Source organism: Pipra filicauda, unplaced genomic scaffold (assembly GCF_003945595.2).
Source record: "Pipra filicauda isolate LSUMZ 115617 unplaced genomic scaffold, ASM394559v2 scaffold135_size2527700_pilon, whole genome shotgun sequence".
Lineage (NCBI taxonomy): Eukaryota > Metazoa > Chordata > Aves > Passeriformes > Pipridae > Pipra > Pipra filicauda.
Genome location: NW_024103829.1, coordinates 1,214,257 through 1,236,863, shown reverse-complemented (window position 1 = coordinate 1,236,863; position 22,607 = coordinate 1,214,257). Strand labels below are relative to the sequence as shown.

At 36.4% G+C, this 22,607-nt stretch overlaps 1 protein-coding gene across 1 annotated transcript in view; it reads left to right on the top strand.

The window, feature by feature from the left end:
* The first annotated feature begins 353 nt into the window (after positions 1 to 353).
* Positions 354 to 22,607, top strand: part of LOC113998237 (hornerin-like) — a 38,240-nt gene continuing 15,986 nt past the window's right edge. Inside the window, exons 1-38 of the mRNA XM_039378364.1 lie at positions 354 to 362; positions 629 to 667; positions 1,320 to 1,337; positions 1,922 to 1,957; positions 2,973 to 3,020; positions 3,967 to 3,996; positions 4,251 to 4,286; positions 4,607 to 4,648; positions 5,235 to 5,270; positions 6,486 to 6,521; positions 6,855 to 6,896; positions 7,469 to 7,504; positions 7,913 to 7,951; positions 9,248 to 9,280; positions 10,669 to 10,701; positions 10,961 to 10,996; positions 11,124 to 11,165; positions 11,342 to 11,377; positions 11,487 to 11,525; positions 11,861 to 11,905; positions 12,501 to 12,530; positions 13,599 to 13,637; positions 14,254 to 14,295; positions 14,477 to 14,518; positions 15,389 to 15,430; positions 15,939 to 15,980; positions 18,205 to 18,246; positions 18,350 to 18,388; positions 18,777 to 18,818; positions 18,915 to 18,953; positions 19,264 to 19,305; positions 19,409 to 19,447; positions 19,836 to 19,877; positions 19,980 to 20,018; positions 20,147 to 20,191; positions 20,682 to 20,723; positions 21,319 to 21,357; positions 22,516 to 22,554. Of these exons, the coding sequence (XP_039234298.1) occupies positions 354 to 362; positions 629 to 667; positions 1,320 to 1,337; positions 1,922 to 1,957; positions 2,973 to 3,020; positions 3,967 to 3,996; positions 4,251 to 4,286; positions 4,607 to 4,648; positions 5,235 to 5,270; positions 6,486 to 6,521; positions 6,855 to 6,896; positions 7,469 to 7,504; positions 7,913 to 7,951; positions 9,248 to 9,280; positions 10,669 to 10,701; positions 10,961 to 10,996; positions 11,124 to 11,165; positions 11,342 to 11,377; positions 11,487 to 11,525; positions 11,861 to 11,905; positions 12,501 to 12,530; positions 13,599 to 13,637; positions 14,254 to 14,295; positions 14,477 to 14,518; positions 15,389 to 15,430; positions 15,939 to 15,980; positions 18,205 to 18,246; positions 18,350 to 18,388; positions 18,777 to 18,818; positions 18,915 to 18,953; positions 19,264 to 19,305; positions 19,409 to 19,447; positions 19,836 to 19,877; positions 19,980 to 20,018; positions 20,147 to 20,191; positions 20,682 to 20,723; positions 21,319 to 21,357; positions 22,516 to 22,554 (1,437 nt within the window). The remainder of the gene's footprint in view (positions 363 to 628; positions 668 to 1,319; positions 1,338 to 1,921; positions 1,958 to 2,972; positions 3,021 to 3,966; positions 3,997 to 4,250; positions 4,287 to 4,606; positions 4,649 to 5,234; positions 5,271 to 6,485; positions 6,522 to 6,854; positions 6,897 to 7,468; positions 7,505 to 7,912; positions 7,952 to 9,247; positions 9,281 to 10,668; positions 10,702 to 10,960; positions 10,997 to 11,123; positions 11,166 to 11,341; positions 11,378 to 11,486; positions 11,526 to 11,860; positions 11,906 to 12,500; positions 12,531 to 13,598; positions 13,638 to 14,253; positions 14,296 to 14,476; positions 14,519 to 15,388; positions 15,431 to 15,938; positions 15,981 to 18,204; positions 18,247 to 18,349; positions 18,389 to 18,776; positions 18,819 to 18,914; positions 18,954 to 19,263; positions 19,306 to 19,408; positions 19,448 to 19,835; positions 19,878 to 19,979; positions 20,019 to 20,146; positions 20,192 to 20,681; positions 20,724 to 21,318; positions 21,358 to 22,515; positions 22,555 to 22,607) is intronic.

Sequence of the window (22,607 nt, the reverse complement as noted above, 5' to 3'; positions counted from 1 at the left end):
TTCATTTTAATTTACCATTGTTTTAAGAATTTAAAACATACTGTTCAATTATTTTTTAATACTTCTTCCTGTTTTGTACTAGAATTCTTTACTTCTGAGAGCACTAACTCTCCTTTTCCTTTTCACACCACTGGGTAATGCAAACTGCTTTCAGTTTGAAAAAAAAAAAGGGTGGGGAGAGCTTTAGTGAGAAAACATTAACACCTCATTGTGTCTGCATTTGGCTTAATTTTTTTTTAATAAACTCAATATGAAGTCTTTTTTTTAGCATAATATTGAATAACGACAAAATAAATTAATCTTCTAGTTTGGGATGGAACACTGAAGATCAAAAAGACACACAGTATAGGCCAATGGATATGGTACAATACATGAAATCCTGCTTCTGCCTCTACAGCTGAGTCATGTGGTTGGGAGCAAGTCTTTTATTTCCTTACACTCTTATGTAAACCATGTGTACATATATATTCTTCTTGGTAATGTGTGTTAAATTCTTTTATAAAAGTGATCATTCATAGCATTATTATTGGAGTTTGTAAATATAGAGATTTCAGTATTCTTCATTTTTCTAACATATTTAACAATAGACACTATGATGAGTAAACAGCTTCCTCTGATTTCTCTATAGGTAGTGGTCGTTGCCAACAGCAACCCTTTTCCACCTGTGGTAAGCAGTTTTTCTTTACAATACTGAGAATTCTGACTCAAAAAGCTTTCAAATATCTACATTTTTAATTTTCAGAAAGAAATTCTGAAAACTCCTGGTGTATGGAGACAATTCTCTGGCAGGCAGGGTTTACCCTAAGTGCATAATTATCTTCAGGGAAAGCCAGTTATAAGATAGGTACAAATCTCGTGGTTCTGTGATTGCTGTTAGTGCTTGCAGAGGGACTGGATTAGCTGCAGATTCCAGGTCTCTCAGTGCATTCAGTCTCTGTGTTCCTGAACAGTTTCTATTTCTATTGCAATTTTCTTTTGTAAATTCACTTCCATTCTCATTTTTACACTCTTAAATTTCCACTCTGCTTATTTGGAACTCATACAGTCAGTTAAAACTAAGTTTAGCTTTTAGGAGTTTAAAATGAGTTTGTATGATGTAATATCTCATCGGTGTTAAATTTGTAATAGAACATGTTGTTCTAACTGAATGAAGATTAGGATGCATTTGTTCTATGCTGTCCTTTTTATATCATCCTTTGACATTTGGTTGTGTATTGCATCCAAAAGATAAGGGCCCTTTTTCCCTTTCTCTGCTGCAATGTTCTGTTTGGACAAGCCCTCATGCAAAATAAGTAAAAATTGTTTTGTTTCATTTGCAGCGTCATACCTTCCCCCAGGTAAGCACACTTTTTCCTATTATTTCCTATTATTTCTATATTAATATTACAGTTCTTATGGAATCAAGCCAGTTTCTCACGATGGTGTGTGTGTGTGTGTTACGCTTCCACATTTGTCCCTCATGCCCCAGAATTCAGCAAACAAGTGGCTGGATCAGGAACTGGATTTGCACGTGTGGTGATGTGTGTCCAATGCAGGTGACAGTGAGAGAGCTGCAGTGATGATGGTATCTTAGCTTCACTCAGCACATTTGGAAGAGCCAAGCTGACTGCTAGTGCAGAGAGGGCATAGCCTGTGCTCTGCTGCTCCCCATATCTGTTGTAAGAGAAGCAGATGTAAGTGTAGAAAATTATGTAGTAGGGCCAATCTGCCTCCCCAAACTTTCAGAGCTGAGAATAAACTAGTTTAATGCTGGGTGTTAAGAACTGATACTCAGTACATCACACATATGACCTTTCCCTTTATTTTCACAAACTAAGTGGTATATACAAACTTGGTATTTTCTGTTCAAGTGCATTGCATTTAAACAAGGCAATTAAATTTACTGTATTATGTTTTTTTTGTTTCTGGACTTTATTTTCAGAGTTTGGGAAGTTCTGCTACAAGGATCATAGTACAGGTAGACATTCTTTCTCCATTACACTTGAGTTTTAAATGAAGCTTTGTCTCAGTAAACTAAGTAATTATTCCCCTCTTAGAGAACAAGTAAGTGTGGATAATTTAGATATAACTTCAGTGGTGGAGTAGGGTGTTTTTGTGACTACAGCAAAGTTGATATCTTACTTGGTTGCTGATTAAAGACCATTGCAACTGGGTTTTTTTCTGGGTCCTTTGCAATTTTAACTTATATCCAACTCTTAATGGTTTAGGCTTCCCTTCCTTCGTATGCCAGTCTGTTAGACTACAGCAAATTCTCACTTTCACTGAAAGATCAGTACCAGGTTATCCCAGATGACATCTGTCTTTTGAAAATCATTGCTTTCAAAATGTATAGTATTATGTTCTTTCATGAGTAGTGATGAATGCTGGCAGAGAAAGGAATAAAATTTCCTTGTTATTTTATTTCTGAATTTAAATGTACAGTGTTTTGATTACACAGGTTGAGTTTTCAATATGTAGATATAAATTATATTTGATTCCACTCATAATCCACATACTTCATGGGAATCAAAATATTTTCTGCACTGACTTTTCCTTTAGCTTAATTGTAACCATGGCTTTTTCAATTCATGTTTTGACAAAGCCTTTGTCAGAAGTTTGTTGTGCTTAGTCATGAAAATTTAGTCATAATATGAATACAAATGTATATGATTTTAATGATTTGTGTGGTACCACTGAAGGCCAGAATTATTTAAACTCACTTGAAATACCTCAATATGACACAATGATGTGTTATACAATGAATTTTCTTTAAGAACATGATATCAAAGTGTATAAATACTTTTAGCACTTTATTTTTGAAGGATCTTTATATACATTTTGTATCACATGGAGATGGCATGGCATAAGAAAAGGTCTAATGAACTCTTTATGACTTTCAAACTAGCTAGTAGATAAAAAGATGGAATTGCTTCTTGAAATGTCTTATTACATAATTCCTCTTAAAAATAAATAACTTTTTTTTCCCCATGTAGGGTGGACAAAGACAGCAAAGCAGCAGCAGCAGCAGCACTTATATCACGGTAAATGAACTTAAACGGGGCTACAAATATTCCTCTAGACTTCACTGAAACAGGGCCAGCACAACTCAGAAATAAATTATTTTCTGCATTTTAAAATTTATTTCACAGGGTGCAGATATTTCTATCTCTCTGACTTTTGTTCATAAAATTATCATCTGGTGTTGGTGTTCAACTAATTTGTTCAGAATGCTCACAAATGTATTTTTCTGTGTGATAGGTTGAATTGAAATGACTGTATTCCACTCAGTGTGTTCTCTGAAAGGAGCACAAAGGTCATGGCACTAAGGAAGAGTGATACTAGGCTCATTACCACACCATCAACCCCATACTGGTAGATCCTATGTATATTAGACCTCAAATTCCAAAAGACATAAAGGGTAGTTGCTTAGCAATATCAAGAATGCTGAAGAATCATAATCGTGGACCGATGTGCAGTGTTTTTCAGCATTACTTAAAGCCAGGAAGATAAAGCTACTTCTATGAAAAACAAGTGTGTGGATTCAACAGATACTAACATTAATGTCATCATAAATTGTTGAAAACTAAAACTTGAGACTATTATAGTATGAACTCAAGTATGAAGGCTCTTTAAGACTTCCTTCTTTTGTGGAGCTGGGGGTAGGAGGGAGGCAAATGCCTGTCAATATTGTCTGTAGCACTACATGAAATCATAAAAACATTTCACAAGGGTAGGTATGACTTGTAAGGATCGGTTCAACAGGGAGGTCAGTACTCAACATCAAAAATGCTCAAGGTTGGCAGTTTGAACCTCAGTTTGTCATGGCTTATGCTGAGAGTAGGACAATCTGCAGCCCAGCTGCCAGCATACTCTTCTGTCTCCTTTGTGCTTTTTGAGAACCCCACATGCAGCTGTATTGTCAAAAATGTTATGCTCTTTAAAGAAACCTCTTTGTCCAGGTGATAAATACCTTTTCTTCTTTCAAAGGGTTCCCAAGGCAGCCAGTCCTATGGCCAGGTGAGGCTTTTTTGCTGAAATGCACCAAGCTTTTCTGTAGGAGCCTGTCTTGTAAATGGACTTTGGGGTGTGAGTGGGACTTTTTCCTTCTTGGTGTTGCCGAGTCATCCTTGATTTTGGTTTGTACCACTGAAATACCATGAAGGAAAAAAGAACATAGCACAGAGGAACTTTTACTGGAATTAGGCCTTTCTGTTGCATCTTTGCTAAGAGTATACAGCTCTGTTTGCAAATGACTTCTTGCTTTTTTACAGGGCTACAGACCTCAAGGTGGCAGTTCCTATGGCCAGGTAAGAATCAGTCAGTCACCAGTCAGAATGCAGTCTTTGAGAAAAGGAGAGCCATGGCACAGAAAATGCACTTAGCAATCCCTCAGAATTTGATCTTTAAAGCACATTTGCTCTGAAAGTGTGTGTTTATCCACGTGGTACTTATATATCTGGAATCCCAGTATGTGAAATCATGGCACTCAGCATCCTTGTGAGAGCCAGGAGCATGTCCTGCTCCTCATACTGCCCTGCACAGCTTTAGGAAGTAGTTGCTTGCTTTTCCCAGTGCAGGCTGAGATCCTTAGCAAAAGGGAAGTAACCAAATTATGTCCTTGTCTTAGGGTGGGCCAAGTTTCTCGGGCAGCAGCAGTTCCTATGGCCAGGTAAGCAAACTAAATATTCTGTAGGAAGTTCTTCACTGATATCTCTGTGACCAAAGACTGGCAGATTTTGGAGACTGTTATTTCCTTTGGCAGTCTGCACTTCAATTTGAGTCATGGCTTTTGCTGAGTGTAGGACAATATGCAGCCCAGCTGCCAGCATACTGTTCTGTCTCCTTTGTGTTTTTTGAGAACCCCACGTGCAGCTGTATTGTCAAAAACGTTATGCTCTTTAAAGAAACCTCTTTGTCCAGGTGATAAATACCTTCTCTTTTTATAACGGGTTCCCAAGGCAGCCAGTCCTATGGCCAGGTGAGGCTTTTTTGCTGAAATGCACCAAGCTTTTCTGTAGGAGCCTGTCTTGTAAATGGACTTTGGGGTGTGAGTGGGACTTTTTCCTTCTTGGTGTTGCCGAGTCATCCTTGATTTTGGTCTGTACCACTGAAATACCATGAAAGAAAAAAGAACATAGTACAGAGGAACTTTTACTGGAACTGGGCTTTTCTCTCTGGTATTCTATGATTCTGTTGCATCTTTGCTAAGAGACTACGTAGCTCTGTTTGTAAATGACTTCTCGCCTTTCTTGCAGAGCTACCAGCCTCAAGGTGGCAGTTCCTATGGACAGGTAAGTGTCAGTCAGAATACAGCACTTGAGAAAGTGGAGTGCCATGGCCCTGCAAAATTTGGCCAATCTTAAAATATTGTTTTCAATTTATATTGAGTTCTTAAAAAAAAACCCCTCTGAATCTATTTCAAAACTTTTGTTGTGAAAACGACAGTTTTGTTTTTCATGGATATCTGCAGAAATCATAGGTTTGTGCTGCTATCTTATCTTTTCCATGGGTATGGAACTTTAAAATTTATGGTAGAAACAGTCTATTTGATGCTATTACCATTCTAGTTGACCTTCATGGTACAAGACAAATTTATATTCAATTCTTTTATGTCTCTTGCTCTCAGTACAGAGAAACAGTGCTGAGGAACTAAAGAACACTGAGACAGGTTCTCAGCTGCATGAATATTTGGTCATAGAGCCTGTAAATGATGAATATTTACCTCCCTTTACAGTTTTTATGTAACTTAAAGCAGGTCTGAAATAGCTATGATTTTTTTTTAAGATTTCTTATGACACATAGCAGAAATAAACAAGATCCTTCTAATTCTATTTGGTAATGCCCCGTCTTTGTAGCTGTCCCAGACAGCTGTGGCACATATCTACATGTACATGAAACAACTGCTCTTTTATGAGATTATATTGAAGGCAGATTGCATCAGCAAATTATACCCACAGTAACTTTATATTATTGAGAGTTTTTCAAAAAGTACTATCATCCCTGGTTAATTCACTTGACCTGCTAATTTTAATTGCGTTGGGTTTTTTTACATTTTATGAGTCTATGTTTTTTAAGATTCTTCCTTAATTTTTAAAAATTATTTTACATCTTTATTTTCCCTGGAGGAAGGGCATTGTGCAACTGGTGCCCATGAAAAATGCAAAGATAGGAAATCAGTATTCACCTACCATTAGCCATCTAAGCCCAGTGTCCAATAAATGGCAGGCAAAATAAACATAATAAGAAAATGTTGCGTGCCTTCCTGGAAAACCTTCATAAAACTCGAGTCCTGTCTGAGACACATGTAAAACTACTCTACAGTTCTCATTCAATAAATACAGCTCTTCATCCCGAATAAGAAGTATCAAAATAACTCTAGTTAAGCAGCAGAGTCTGTACATTCTCTGTCTTATTCCGGCTTTTTTTACCCCACAAAGAGGCAAACTCTAGAGGGGCATCTGCTTCACAAATACAGTAATTATGAATCAATAATTCATTTCATACAGGACTACAGACCTCAAGGTGGCAGTTCCTATGGCCAGGTAAGCGTCAGTCAGTCACCAGTCAGAATGTAGCCTTTGAGAAATGGAGTGCCATGGCACAGCAAAAGCACTTAGGAATCCCTCAGAATTTGATCTTTAAAGCACATTTGCTCTGAAAGTGTGCATACTCACACTCAAAATTTATCAATGTGCTACTTATTTATCTGAAAATCCAGTGTGAAATCATGGCACTCAACATCCTCGTAAGAGCCAGGAGCATGCCCTGCTCCTCATACTGCCCTGCACAGCTTTAGGAAGTAGTTGCTTGCTTTTCCCAGTGCAGGCTGAGATCCTTAGCAAAAGGGAAGTAACCAAATTATGTCCTTGTCTTAGGGTGGGCCAAGTTTCTCGGGCAGCAGCAGTTCCTATGGCCAGGTAAGCAAACTAAATATTCTGTAGGAAGTTCTTCACTGATATCTCTGTGACCAGAAAGACTGGCAGATTTTGGAGACTGTTATTTCCTTTGGCAGTCTGCACTTCAATTTGAGTCATGGCTTCTGCAGCCCAGCTGCCAGCATACTGTTCTGTCTCCTTTGTGCTTTTTGAGAACCCCACGTGCAGCTGTATTGTCAAAAACGTTATGCTCTTTAAAGAAACCTCTTTGTCCAGGTGATAAATACCTTCTCTTTTTATAACGGGTTCCCAAGGCAGCCAGTCCTATGGCCAGGTGAGGCTTTTTTGCTGAAATGCACCAAGCTTTTCTGTAGGAGCCTGTCTTGTAAATGGACTTTGGGGTGTGAGTGGGACTTTTTCCTTCTTGGTGTTGCTGAGTCATCCTTGATTTTGGTCTGTACCACTGAAATACCATGAAAGAAAAAAGAACAGAGGAACTTTTACTGGAACTGGACTTTTCTCTCTGGTATTCTATGGTATTCTATGATTCTGTTGCATCTTTGCTAAGAGACTACGTAGCTCTGTTTGTAAATGACTTCTCGCCTTTCTTGCAGGGCTACCAGCCTCAAGGTGGTAGTTCCTATGGACAGGTAAGTGTCAGTCTGTCACCAGTCATTATACAGCATGTATGTGATGTTCCCATATATGTATTGAGAATTCTGTGCTTTATTTCTTAAAATAATATAGTAAGTAGCCATTACAAATAAGAGTTGTGAATTTTTTTCATGAGTCTGGCAATTATAGGCACACTGAAACAGCTGTTTCCCATGTAGAAAGGAGTGCATGTAGGTGTCAGCTTTCTGATGCACTATAGTCTTAACATACACAAATACTTTACCAGAAAATTCACAGTTGGATGTAGAGGGATGTAGATGCCCAACCTTTTAAGCAGTCGAGCATCTAAAGCACTTGAAAATTTGTTTCTGTATTTGAAATGGAGAAAATGAATGAAAATGAATATTTGGATTACAGGCTGCTCTTCTTTTTTTCCCAAGCAGGGTGGAGCTTCTTCAAGTGGCAGCAGCGGTTGTGGACAAGTAAGTTCCTTTTTCTCCAAACTATTTGAAAACTAGACCCAGCTTTCTTTCCAGTAGTGACAGATTTTTCAACAAGTTCTATAATGTTTGTTAGTTTCAATCAATTGTTTTGATTGTTTCATGGATTTATCTAGCACAGAGATCAAGGAAGGCTGATATTGTTTGTCATTGTAACTGGTATGAAATGCTTCTCCCATTTAGAGTTACACACTGAAGACAGAAATGTGATTAATCTCTCTACTTAATAAACAGATAAAGTATTTCCTTGGGAATTTTTGGATGTTGCTCCATTTATTTTCTGTAGAAGAAAATAGGATTAGAGAGTGGCTCCTGAAGAACAGGAATTAAATTAGTAATTTTCATCCTGGTTCCATTTCAACTTGTGTATGCCTACAACAGTAAAGACAATGTCTTCAGTGATGAGATCCCAGGTGAATGGATCGTGAATGAGGTCATGTAGTAAACCTATGGTTAAATAAATATATTGAGGAAAGCAACAAGAATTAAATAGAAGTATAAATACAGACATTTTCACAAGTATTTAGCAGAAATATTAGGATCAGTGTAAGTTAAGCACGAATGGAAATGCATGGAAAACCATCATAAGAAGCAATACAACATGGACACAGATAACAGCAATCAAACTGATAAACACTGAAAAATGTGTTCCTTCGACCTAAGCTGTGACACAGCTCTTGACTTATCTGTGCTGTGATAATGGGAGTGCGACAGCCAGGGTAGAACTCTTTCTGTGTACTGTTTCTCATCCTGTTATCCCAACAGGAAGACTGGCTGTAGCCAAAATATACCCAAAACAGGAAATAAAATGCATTGAGCAGCAGCCTTGCCTAACATCTACAGTGGGTGAATCTAGCAAGTGATAGATGGTCACACTGAGATAAACGGTCACAACAGAGATAGATAGTCACCCATCAGTAACAGTTGATTCCTAAAAAACCCCACCAACAGTTAATCTTTACCAAACAAGAGGAACTAGGGTGATACAGAGAGACATCAATTGCCAGCCTATCTTTCTTTCCTTGTGGCTCACAAGAACTCCTCCTTTGATCACCTGCGTGCATGTGTCTTGATCCTTGTGAGTATGTGGGTATGGGAGTGACAGAGGGTAAAGCCACACATTTAAAGGACTAAATAAAATTAAACTCACCCTCTGCAAAATTTTATGGTGAGTTTTGTTACATTAATTCTCACAGAAGAAATTTTAAGAAAGCAAATTACTTCGAAAGAAAAATGAAGATTTGGGCATTTACCTTTTTGTTTATTTTTTTTTAACAGGGTGTTTCATATGATAGCAATCCCTGCCACCAGGTAAATGCTCTTTCTCCTCTTATTTTAAGATGCATCCAAAATTAGTTTTGCCACTAACTCAATTAGCAACAACTTCAGATTCATGTAGCACAAATCTATATAATCTTAAAAGTTAGGAATGAGAACTCACCATCTTCCTGTACACAGGAGTATCACAGGGGCTTTGGAGTCTTTTTTCCCCCCTTTTTCCTAGGATTATGCCTGTGAAATGTCTCGCTTTATAGGACATTAAGGCCAGATTCTGGAAAGAAGAACTCTACTGCAGAGTGGCTGAAGTGGCACAACTTAAATCAGGGCTGGAGCTCACCAGCCTCTCTGTGGACTTTTCCTGTCAAAAGTCAGAAAATACTTTAGGACTGCCACTTGGGGTTCCTGGAACAAACTGGCTTAAGAATTCATTCAGTTTGTGCAGGGAACTAGAGACAGCTACATGTGTATTTGTTCCAAGTTCAATGTTGGAACTATAAAAACCACTATCCTAAAGGGTGTCAGCTATGTTTAAAGAAGTAATCTCTGTCATGTTGAAAATTAGTAAGAAAACAGCAATAGATGATTCCTTGTTTATTTTTGATACTTCTTTTGATTCTGAGTTTTCACAAGGAATAGAAAAATGAGATAAAATAATTGTATCAATAAATACTGTGCTTTATAAATATATACTATATTTATAAATATACAAACAACATAGATGTTGCTAAAATATATTAATATGTTTTGGTATAGTGTATACAATGCACTGTATTTAATACATTGCTATAACTTGAAAGAATAATATATTAAATAGGTATGTAATTATTTTATAATAGCATTTCAATTTTTTCTTTGTAAAGAGGAACTATTCCTTTGTAAGACTAAAGAAGGTGCTTAAATTTTGTTCTAAAATCTGCTAGAACATTGAAAGATAATACTTTTTATTTCATTTTCCTTTGCCTCTTCTGAATGAAGCCTCAGTCCAATTTTAGTGAATGGCAAAGATCCCACTCACTTCAATAGCTCAGGATTTCACTGTTTTTATTATGCACTTTTGTCACTAATACTTCCAAAAATGTCTTTTCTGATTACACTTGGAGAAGTTACATTCCTCTTCTAAAGGGGGCACGTTGAAACATACTGAGTGTTTTATATAAAACCTATTCCTGGAGGCCCTGATACTTCACAGCTCACAGCTTTCTGTGTAATAATGCTACCAGGGGAATTTTTCATATATTTCTCATCTCACCTTTGCGCTATTGGCAATCTGTGCTTACTAAATTAGAAATTATATCCATATTGCATATCTACCCTTTCTTCTTACTCTTCCTAAGCAAGTATCATAACTTTCATTAAAAATATTCCATATACAAACAGCAAGTGTCTAAAGCATGCATAATTTTTTGTCTGATTTACAGGGTGGATCACAGGGTGGATCACAGGGTAGTCAGGTAGGCAGCTCTTTATTTCCCATTGGTAAAAAGTTTTTAAGCATTTCTAATTCAGCGTATAGTTTTCTTGCTTATGAGGGTATAGACACTTGCGGGGTCTCCCCATCTCCAGCCTGTAACTCTTTCCCTGCAAACATACTTTTTGTCAGCCCTGAAATTCTACTTACATAGAAAGAACTCAGCGCCCTAAGACAGCTCTGTGCATTCTGATAAAATTAAGCTCTCCAGAATTTTAACTCTTGCTGTTTTGTTTTCACAGGGTGGATCATACTCACAAAACTATGGTGGTAGCCAAGTAAGTACTAGATTATTATTGTCTCCCACTGGGGTTTTATGAGCTTTTCCTTCCATGATGGTTGATCAGTATCCAATCTGCAATATTGTAATATTCATTCTAATTATTTTTTGTTGTTGTTTCTTAGCAGAGTGGATCATCATCCTCACAAAATTATGGTAGCAACCAGGTAGGTAGACCTTGATTTTCTCTTGGTAAGAATTCTTATCATATTTGATAAGTTATCCAGATATTTTAAAAGTTGTATTTGTTCAGAGAAATCCTAGGCAATTGTTTATTCCAGCTTTACAGTCCCTGAAGAAAATCACAGTTTCTTCTGAAGTAGAGTTTATATTTTTTTTATAGGATGGATCCTACTCACAAAACTATGGTGGTGGCCAAGTAAGTAGTATTCTATTTCCCTACTTACACATCACTTCATATAAGCTTTAGTGTCTGCTCAAAATCAGGTTTCTACATCCTGATTTTGGTTGATTTGTTTGTTTTAAAGGGTGGATCATCCTCCTCAGACACCTATTATGATAATCAGGTAACTAGTTCTTTCTTTCTCCTAGTTACACATTATTTGTAGTCCCTGCATCATCTTTCTCAAAGATGTAATAAACCATAATTTTTTCTCTGCTCTTCGTGTTTTGGGTTGGGTTTGGGTGTTTTTTTCTTTACTGAAGATTGGAACATTCTCTGTAAGCAACTATTGCAGCTATGGATTTGGCTCTTTTTTTTTTTCTTACATAGATCTTAATTTAATTTAACTCAGCTTTTCCTTTGCATAAGCATCTCTTCTGTCTTACAGAGTACAGTATCAAAGTGTATTGTTAACAACCCATTTTGTGAGGAAATAACTGGTATCTGCTGTTTTTCTAGGATTCACAATATTCCCCAGATGATAATCCCAATGCTTGTGATGATGTGAGTATGTTTTCTCTAATATATTTTCATCACAACATTTTTTGTGTAGATGAGAAAATATTGCACTGCTAGATGCAGTCGTTTGAGCAGAATGATCCAGAAAGAATGCCGAGTTCCCACACTAATAGCTGTTTCAGCAACTGCATTTTTCTTGGTGAAAGTTGTCAAATATGTAGTTACAGATATGGTTTGTGTTTTTAAATGCACTTAACTTGATAAAATGAAATATGGATAAAAGTATTTCAATGGCTTTGCAGTAACAGAAGATTTTCCCCAAAAGGTAAAGATACCTTTTACAGTAATTTTCAAAAAAAAAGAAAATCTAAAAGAAAATATTTAAATACATACAATGAATGAAAGAAGAAATTATGGATATTCCACTGCTTTTCATGTTGCATTTCTACCAATCTAAAGCTGCTATTAAAATGTTTTTCAGATTGTAATTATAGGATTTCAAACTAATTTAGGCAAGGCTGTGGAGAATGTGAGCAACAAGTGGAATATGTCCGTATGCTGTTTCGGAAAAAATTAGTTTTCTGTAAGCTTACTGTATTTAAATAATTCTTTAAAAAGGGAGTAATTTATTCTTTTCCAGAATGACACTACTTACAGTGCCAAGAGTCGGGTAAGTACTTTGTTTCTTCTGTAATATTCAAGTTCTTGTGATTAATGACAGTGTTAGTAACTGAACACTTCTGTATTAGACCCACGGACTTCTAACTGTAGTGCATGATTGTTTTATAATACCCTTCAAAAAGTTAATTATTTCTCTGTACTCAAGGTTGTTGCACAATTATTAAAAACTGCACAATACAGAATATATACTGATATATTTTCTTCATAGTATATGCACTTTGACTGTATAGTTTTTTTGGGAATTAACCACCTATGTACATGAGGCATGTACCTTACCTCAAGCTTTTTTCACCTGTTCAAATTTAAACTCTCCTTTATGCTATTGTTGTAAAGTAACATTTGTCCCTGGTAATAGTCTCTCTGTCAAGACTTTCCATCTGTCCTACAAGCAGAAACTGTGATTAACATGGATAGATTGTGACCAAGCAAATATATTGTTGTGTAAATAAAATACATTTTCCCCTACTTTTTTCAGTTCATAGAAAAGCTTTTTTTATGTCACAGCCTCCTTTTGTTTTACTGCCATCTAGAGTAACCTCCTGTCATCAGCTACTTGCCTTCTCTTCAGTTGTCAGCCTTACACTGTACTGCTTCATTGTTTTCCCCATTTTTCTCTCTACTACTTTAGTACTGCACCAAACATGTATTCTAGGAAGTAAAAGGAGGTCTTCTGAAACATCCTTTGTTTTCGCTTATATTTACCTTGAATGCAAAAGGTTCTGAAAAAAAAAATCCTTCAGCAGCAAGCCTTGTTTAGGGGCCTCATCACTTCCTCCTTGGTTCACAAAAGATGCTAGTATTCCCTTGGTTATAACAAAGGATAGGGAATTCTAAAAAAAAACAACAACCAAGCAAACAAGCAAACAAAAACAAAAAAAACAAGGGAAAACAAACAAAGAATATGCTTTTTAAGACCCTTAATGATATTAAAATGAAATCTCCAGACATTTTCCTTTTCCAGAATATGCGACCTTGACAAGTAGTAGATTTTTGCTAAAGTACTTAGTGCAGATAACTCCACCTCTAAAGTAGTAACAATCTTTTGGCTCCTCTACAGGGTTCTGGTTGTGCAAAGAAGAAAGTTCTTGTTGCCCGAGTAAGTAACTTTTTTTTCTTTTCTTTTCTGACTACTTGTAGGATTTTAGCCCTAACTTATCCTAATTATGCCTAATTTCCCTGTAAATATGTTGCCCTAATTAATATTCTTCTATTTAAGGAAAAATTAAAATAAAGTTACTTAACTATTTGCTCTTTGCACGGATTTCTTTAAAGGAAATATATAGATGAAAAAAAGACATGCAAATCATGCTTTGAAGTAGAGGGCAGCTGAAATTCCTGTTCTTCATTAAGCACAGAGTTAGTCCAAGCTAAAGTTAAAATTAAATGAGTATCATACAAAGGACAGCTAAAATTTTAGCTGAAAAGAGATAGAATAATGAAGTAAGAAAGAATAATGTTTGGCAATTTACTGTGCTCAGCAGGCTGTGGAGGGGATACGGGCATGTGTATTGTATAGCTTCAAGTCAGACTCAGCAATAGCCTATAAAAATTACGTGCAAATAACCTTTTATTTTATAATAAGCCTTTCCTACTCAATGTATATAATAAAGGGTCTGCAGCTGTTTTAAATAAATACAGGGGGGGAAAAAGAAGGTCTATCACAGATCAGAGAGTTTTAATCTCCTAATAGCAGATATTCCTGTTTTTTACAGGATACATCACACGCTTTAAGCAGAAGAGCCTATGATGTCCAGGTAAACCATTCTTGTCACCTTTTCTGAACTACTGCTTGTGTTATAGCTCCTTGCTGTATTACCTACAAAAAGAAGGATCTAGTTTCCACAACAGAGAATTCTGTTTAGGGTTAGGTAGTTCTCTCCCAATAGCACTATATTACCCTTACTGAAAAATGTGTCATTTTTTATTTCTTCGCAGAATGCATCTTCTCCTTCAAACAGCAGCCACACTGATGTCCAGGTAATAACATAGTGTCAGGTGCATGATATCATTGCAAGGAGCTTTCTGATAAATTATAATTCATTCTGAAAGTTAGGTTCCACTAATCCTTCTGTGCTGAAGGATGCTATTTTGAATTGGCAGCGTTTTCCCTATAACGTTATAACTTTGCGCAGTTGTAAATGGGCCCAGAATACAGAGTCTGTTCTGTTCCTTCTCTCCATTAAGCAGGTAACCATCACAGGTGTTTCTTTACGTAACATTTTGTAAAAGTCATTTGCAAAACACCAAAAAAATAGGTTTAGAATCTTTTTTTTTGGAAACAGTCCTGCTCTAGTGATGGTAATGGCCAGATATATAATTTTTTCATTTTAAATTTGGTAAGTAGGTACATCTTAGGGGTTAGGTACTTCTGTTACTAAAGTAGAACCAACTTTCATATTCTATAGGATCATGTACTGATACAGCACTGTATATGTTAGAGAATTTTGTGAAATTTAAATGATCCAGAGTGGCACTTGATTCTGTTTTTATTAAAGCATCAGCTTCCCAGAGATCCTGAATCCTGCTACATGCCACATTATGCAGATTTAACACTAGCACAGTCTTCTGTCTCAAGAGAGTTTGCAATCTAATTCAATAGTGCAGTCAGATTTATAAGCTCCAGAAAATAACTGTTTTCTTAATTAGTTTTTCTGATACCAATTCCCTGTGTATGGTATCATTAATTAGGTTTCATCCAAATCTATGTTTTCACAATAATTCAACAGATAGTGCTTGTTCATGCAGGAAAGTAGTAGAAAGAGTTTGTCACCTTACTTCTCACTACATAATTTTATAATTCAGGTTCTGATAAAATGCTTTGATAAAATGTAATTGTTTTCTTCAAAGGGTGGATCATTTATTGCAACCAGTGGTGGATCAAGTAATCAGGTCAGGATTGTCTTTATTTTTAACTAGTCTTGTCCAGATTGCTTCCTGGTAATTAAACTAATTAAATTCAGGAATCAGAGTTTAAGTGAAGTACCTTTGCATGGAGGATTGGTCATGTTATGCATTAAATTGTAAATGAAGTGACTGTTCAGATTAAATTTATCAGAAATGGCTCTCTGAAGTCACTTTTCAACACTGTTTCAATTTCATGTATGTTTTATTGGTGAGAGCACAATGGTGATTCTCTGCACTCTTGGACTACTTGATACTTCTGTCTTGCTGAGCATCTGTCCCTGAGACACAGCACCAAGAGATGTACTATCAGTCCAACTTTCAAAGCAAACATTAACTATTCAGAGCTAAACTCATTTGTTCTAGGTGTAGGAAAGGTCACAGGTACTCTGTAACCCCACAGTCTTTCTTCCCCTAAACAGTTTCACATATGAAATAAGAATTTATTTTAAATTTCCACAAAGCAATGATTGTTTCCTTTTTTAAAAATTTATAGGGTGGTTGCATTTGTCCTGATGGAAGCAGTGGTCATAGACAGGTAATTATTTTTCTGGGTTTATACTTCGATCTACATAATGGAGTATCTTGAATTAATCATCTAGTATATATGGACACTTGGTTAACACTAAACATTAATGTTCATTTCCTTAGTATGGGTAAACTACATACAATGAAACGGAAGAATGAATTCCACTTTACTTGAGCTGCATAGTTACTATTCAGCCACTAACTTCCTGTACCTGTGCTTGGTGATCCAGATGCTCTGTCACTTGACTGTTATGTGCTAATTATTCATTACTTTCAAAAAACAGTCATTATCCCTTATAGTAACCACAGAATTTAATTTAATCAATTTAATTGCATCCAGGTTAGTTTCCTTGTCTTTTTAACTGGTGCAATAAAATACTGTGACTAAAACATCAAAATCTATAAATGTTTCAAAATTTAGTTTCTTAAATCAACATTTAAACTGTTCTTTCCCATAAAGACAATCACTGCAATTTCATTGCCACTTGCACTGGATAAACTTTTCTCTTAGGCAATGCCCCTGTGCTGGGAAAAAGGCCAAGGAATGTGCTTACCTAGACATTATAGAGTAATTTTACCAGGCTTCTGGCTTCACCTGGCAAAGACAGATGAACTTGGATTTTAAAGTCACCTTTCTTCTACCAGAATACTTATTGTGAACCTTTTACTGAAGCTGTATTTCCATAAAACCATTTGAATGGTGTAATATTTTTTTTTTTAGTTTTCAATTTCAATGGGAATTATTTTGCGGATTATTCTTTCTATTAAAAACCCCCCATGCTATTTAAACAAACTAACAGTATAAAAAAATTACTGCTTCCTGGACTTAACTTCATTAACTTAAAATAAAGAGCAGTCATTTTGGTAAGGTAGAATACCACCTCTTTCACCTAATTTAGGGTGAGCAGTAATCATGACCTGTATGTTTTAAAATATAAACTAGTCTATTTAAGATAACTACTATTGAAACCTAGTTGAGGAAAAACCTTTATTTGTCATGTGATTGTAAATCTATATCAACAAATCCATTTACAAGGAAAAAGATGGACATCCTTATGCAAGTTTTCATTCTGATGAGCCCTTTTCTTAACATGCTTTAATTGTTGCAAAAAAGGACTTAGTTTGTAACAGGAATCCACCACATCTTGATTGGGGAGATGAGAGTGTATGTATTTAGTTGCTATCAACAAAAATTTTCAACATGAAGAAAAGAAGACATCGAAATTGGATACAGAAAATCAACTCTCTGTGCAGATGTGTCCACTTTGATTCACAAGAGGTTGTTTTCCAGTTTGCAGATTTGTCAGCTGATCAAATTAATTTATGATGAACTAGATAGCAATAGACTTGATCTTTGCTTTCATCCAACAGTAAAATCCAGCAATCTTTGCAAGGAATAGACTGAATTAAAAAACAGAGCTATCTTCATTTTCTGTCCAGGGCCCTCTACATGTGGCAGCTACAGTGCCTTAGATTAGCATGCAAACAGATTAGCTGTGATAGGTAGGTACATTCTTCTGAATAAAAAAGCAAACTATAGGTAGATGTACATGTACAAATAAACCACCATTCATAAATCTTACATAAAAGAGTTATCTACTTCCTTGAAGATTCTTCAGCACAGGAGGAAAATTCCTGCAAAAAGTTTTTTCAAAGAAAAATGGTTTTCCTTATGTGGATCCTGGATCCCCAAATGTCTCACACTGCAATTATTCTGCTTTTTCTCTAAGTTTCATCTAAAGGCAAGACCTTAGTCTACTGCTCTGAGGAAGCAGTCTAATCATAGAATAATACTTCCCCTGTTCTGTATATGAAGGGGATGTGACAGTAATAGTGGATGCTATGGACTGGTAAATAGTCTTCTCTCATAAGTGGTGAGCTCTCCTAAACACTATTTACACTTTGGAAGTTCAGTGTTCTGGCAATTTTTAAAAAGACCATCATTATCATGATCATCTATAACAACAGAGTCTGCAAGGTATGACATTAGATTCTGTGATTAGAAAGAGTAAAATTAAATGTTACTGCTACTTTCAGATCTTTTAACCTGAAGAGAAAAAATCAGAACCTGCTAAAGTTTTCCTGATCTCTAACAATCTCCAACCCCCCCAGCATTCTCTTTTAATGTTTGCGGTAATGTCCTCAAAAGCTTTATTTGAAAGAACAGAAATTCAGAATGGACTCATGTAAATGTCTGCTTGCAAGAAAATAGCTAGTCTGTGTTTTCATTTCAGGGAGCCCCAGGTTATCCACACAGCACATATTCTGGTAACCAGGTAAACATTCAGATAAAATGCCCTGTTCAGAAGTTCCATCCAAAACCTTCCCTCGAAGGAGTAGCCAAATATAAACCAGTAACCCATTCTGTCTTCTGCACAGGGAGGGCCTTTCTTCTATCCCGGAGGATCCTATGGACAGGTAGTAGTTCTTCCTCCCTTACCAGGATAACACAGACTCCCATCCTCCTGGCTCCATCACTCCCAGTATTGTGGGTGCTATGACATGCCATAATTAGAGATCTGACTGTTGTCCCTTAGAGCAGAAAACTTAACCCTGGTGTAAGCTAGAGGTGTGAAGTTTGATAGAGAACAGTACAGACTGGTATCTGCAGCTTCCTTACAGAATACAAATTTCAGCAGGCTAAGAAAGTTGCCACCAGAAGATTTCTTCTAGTTTAACAGTACCTGTGTTCAGGTACATAGAAATTAGCTCAAAATTGGGAGAAAGAGTGTAAAGAGAGAACTGGATAGGCAGGTATTTAAACTCTTGTCTGTGAGAAAATAACTGGTTTGTGTTTTTCTTCTAGGGTGGCCCAGGTTCTTCCCACAGTTCTTACTCTGGTAACCAGGTAAATATTCGGGTCACTGTGTCTTCACAGGAGCAGTGTAAAAGTATTCCTTGAAAGAACAATTCAAACCAGTAAATTTCTGTGTTTTCTGTGCAGGGAGGGTCTTCCTACTATCCTGGTGGATCCTACGGACAGGTAGGTGTTCTTTGTAGAGATAACAGAGTTCTTTTATATTCATTCTTATGTTCCCTGTGTAGTGGCTGTTGTGAAATATAACACCCAAGAAATGAATCAACTGTTTGTAACTTACAACATGAAATCCATCAGAGGAAAAGACTAAATTGTATTTACAACTTTCATGGAAGAATCTTTCATCCAAATAAGAAGATCAGTGATAAAAAGTTCCTTCTGGTTTAACAGTATTGCCCTAGAGTGAGACTTGGGTACATTGGTATTTACACCATCCTGTTTGCAAGAAAATAGCTAGTCTGTGTTTTCATTTCAGGGAGCCCCAGGTTATCCACACAGCACATATTCTGGTAACCAGGTAAACATTCAGATAAAATGCCCTATTCAGAAGCTCCATCCAAAACCTTCCCTCGAAGGAGTAGCCAAATATAAACCAGTAACCCATTCTGTCTTCTGCACAGGGAGGGCCTTTCTTCTATCCCGGAGGATCCTATGGACAGGTAGTAGTTCTTCCTCCCTTACCAGGATAACACAGACTCCCATCCTCCTGGCTCCATCACTCCCAGTATTGTGGGTGCTATGACATGCCATAATTAGAGATCTGACTGTTGTCCCTTAGAGCAGAAAACTTAACCCTGGTGTAAGCTAGAGGTGTGAAGTTTGATAGAGAACAGTACAGACTGGTATCTGCAGCTTCCTTACAGAATACAAATTTCAGCAGGCTAAGAAAGTTGCCACCAGAAGATTTCTTCTAGTTTAACAGTACCTGTATTCAGGTACATAGAAATTAGCTCAAAATTGGGAGAAAGAGTGTAAAGAGAGAACTGGATAGGCAGGTATTTAAACTCTTGTCTGTGAGAAAATAACTGGTTTGTGTTTTTCTTCTAGGGCGGCCCAGGTTCTTCCCACAGTTCTTACTCTGGTAACCAGGTAAATATTCGGGTCACTGTGTCTTCACAGGAGCAGTGTAAAAGTATTCCTTGAGAGAACAATTCAACTACAAACCAGTAAATTTCTGTGTTTTCTGTGCAGGGAGGGTCTTCCTACTATCCTGGTGGATCTTATGGACAGGTAGGTGTTCTTTCTTGTTTGTAGAGATAACAGAGTTCTTTTATTTTCATTCCTATTCTGTGTTTGAAAGACAGAAAACACTTTCTTGAGGGAACCAAATTAATCAACTTCTTTTATTTTCTTTACAGGGAGGGTCTTCTGTTTATGATGGTAGCAGTGAATCCTATGGTCAGGTAAATACTCTTTTTTTCTCTTTGTATAGAGGGTGCTGGGGGCAAATAGCCTGGGTCAAATATACAGCTATATTCTGTATTTTGGCTCTCGCTATATTTTAATGAAAGTGGGCTTTTTCTTTGAGGAGTGAGTGGATTTGTATATACTTCCAGGCTACTTAGTTAGAAGTTTATAAGGGAGTAAAAAGTGGGGTGCCTCCAATCTTTAAGGTTTGTTCTTGTCAACAATGCTAGCTTTGAATCACCTGCAAGATGAAGGTCCCTTCAAAAGTGGAATTAGAATTTGAGTTAAAAAATAGGTTAAATTAGTGTTTTACAGGGACATAATTATGAGTTACTCAAGAGCCATTCTTATAACTAGGTAAATAATCATACTTTTTAAATCTTCCCAGAAGGAGATCCCTACAGTTAGTGTCCAAAAAAAAAGTCTGTTCCAAATATGAGAATTATTCTGTTTGCTGTATGAGAATTGTTTATGTTTCCTGAACAGGGTGGATCTTCCGCATATAGTGGTGCTGAGTCCTATGGCCAGGTAATTGTTATTTGTCTCCTACGCCAAAAGCTTAAGATTGCTCTGTTGGTTCTTCTGTGCACTGGGTTCTAGGTTTCAGTTATTTTTAAGTGACCATGACCACAGAAATGCCATTTTATCTTTTGGTCCTCTTTAATTCACCCTTTTACAACTCAAATGGAGGGAAGCCCACTAACTGTGCCCTGTGACTGTTCAATGCTTTAACTAATTTATTGTTTATGCATTAGCTCATTCAAAAGGAAAACATTTTGTGCATTTAGTTTACATACTTTACTTATGCAGAACCTGTTGAAAGTACAGATAATGGGATTTCTGAATATAAAGAATTATTAACTTTGCAAATGAACTTTATCTAAAATTTTTCCTTATAAAAACGTATGTTTGCAAGGAGGGTTTTTTCCCCCAGCCTCTTCCGTTTAAGCAACAGGTGAAGTTACATATTTTTTTCTTTTCTTGCACATTCGCTGCTTTAGGTAAAATTGAAGATTCTAAGCGGTTTGTTATTTTTATTCTTTTATTTTATATTCTCCATAATTTAGAACATGTGAGAGTCCTTTTTATATGAAAGTAAATGTTTTTTTTCATTATTTTACAGGATTCGCCTTCCATAGGAGGCAGTGAAACTGCTGAGAGTGTAAGTATTTCTTCTCAACTATATCAATATCTTAATTCACTACCTCTTAAAGTATCTATTTGCTTACATGGACCTTTGCTTTAACTCATAATCTTATCTCCAAGAACTCCTTCACACTACATTCTAATCATCTGTTGTTCATCATTTTCTACAGTAACTTCTTTGAAATTGTATTTTTTCTACAGAGAATGGAAAATGTAGATCTAAATTATGTCATGCTATCGTGCTATGTATGATAAGGGCTTTGCAAATTAAAATTGCAGTTACAACAGTTCTGACTTGTAAAAATCATACATTTTTAATTGGTTATTAGAAGTAGCAATTACAAAGGAAACTCTTTATTTCACAGTTTCCATCAAAATGCAGTATTATTATGTGACTACTTCCCTCTCCTTCTGTCCCCAATTCACACTACACTTCATTTGTGTTTTTCCAATGCCAGACGTATAAGATTCAAGTTCCTTCATCTATATATTACATAGGAATGGTCTGGTTTTGTGTAGTGTGGTGAAAACTGCCTGCTTTTCTGTTTAAGAAGATGCCTTTTCTCCTGACTAAAGTATATTTCCTATAAATTCTGCTGAAGCTGTTTATAAAACTTTCCAAGTCTCCGCCTTGAGTAATTGACTGTACTTTAAATGGATTTTCAGTAAGTCTGGTCCTGGTTAGTAGGAAATTGTTTTCTGCAAATAATTATAAATTCAGCTGTGCTCTTCAGCCACAGGTATATTGGGTCATTAGTTTCAGTGTAGTTTCTGTACCAAAATCTTCTTACAGATATTCAAGAAAGCTAAAATATGATACCACAGAGGGCCCAAAAAGCCCTCTGAAAGAAAGTAAGGTATAAAAACATTGGTGTGTACCACTGAGGTCTACAAGAACCAAGACAGCTGATGCTTTGCTCTGTAACATTCTGGAGGAAATAAAATAGATTGAGATGTGATCTCATTCCTTTATATCACTATGTCAGAATTCACCTTTCAAAATAAAGAAATGCCATTCTCAGAAATGAGCAGAGAAAGAACTTGCGGGCTGCTTATCCTACACCCTACATCTTTAACCTTCCCAACAAACAGTATTTTTCTTTGCCTTCCACCCTTGCTCAGAAAAAAATAGTAATATTTGCCATTGCAATAATTCAATTCTAATGTTTTTTAGGATTCCTCCTCACCAGCTGGTAGCCGCCAGAGTGAACGGGTAAGCGCTCCTTCCTTGTGTATGTGTCTGCCCCAGGGCTTGGCAACTGCCAG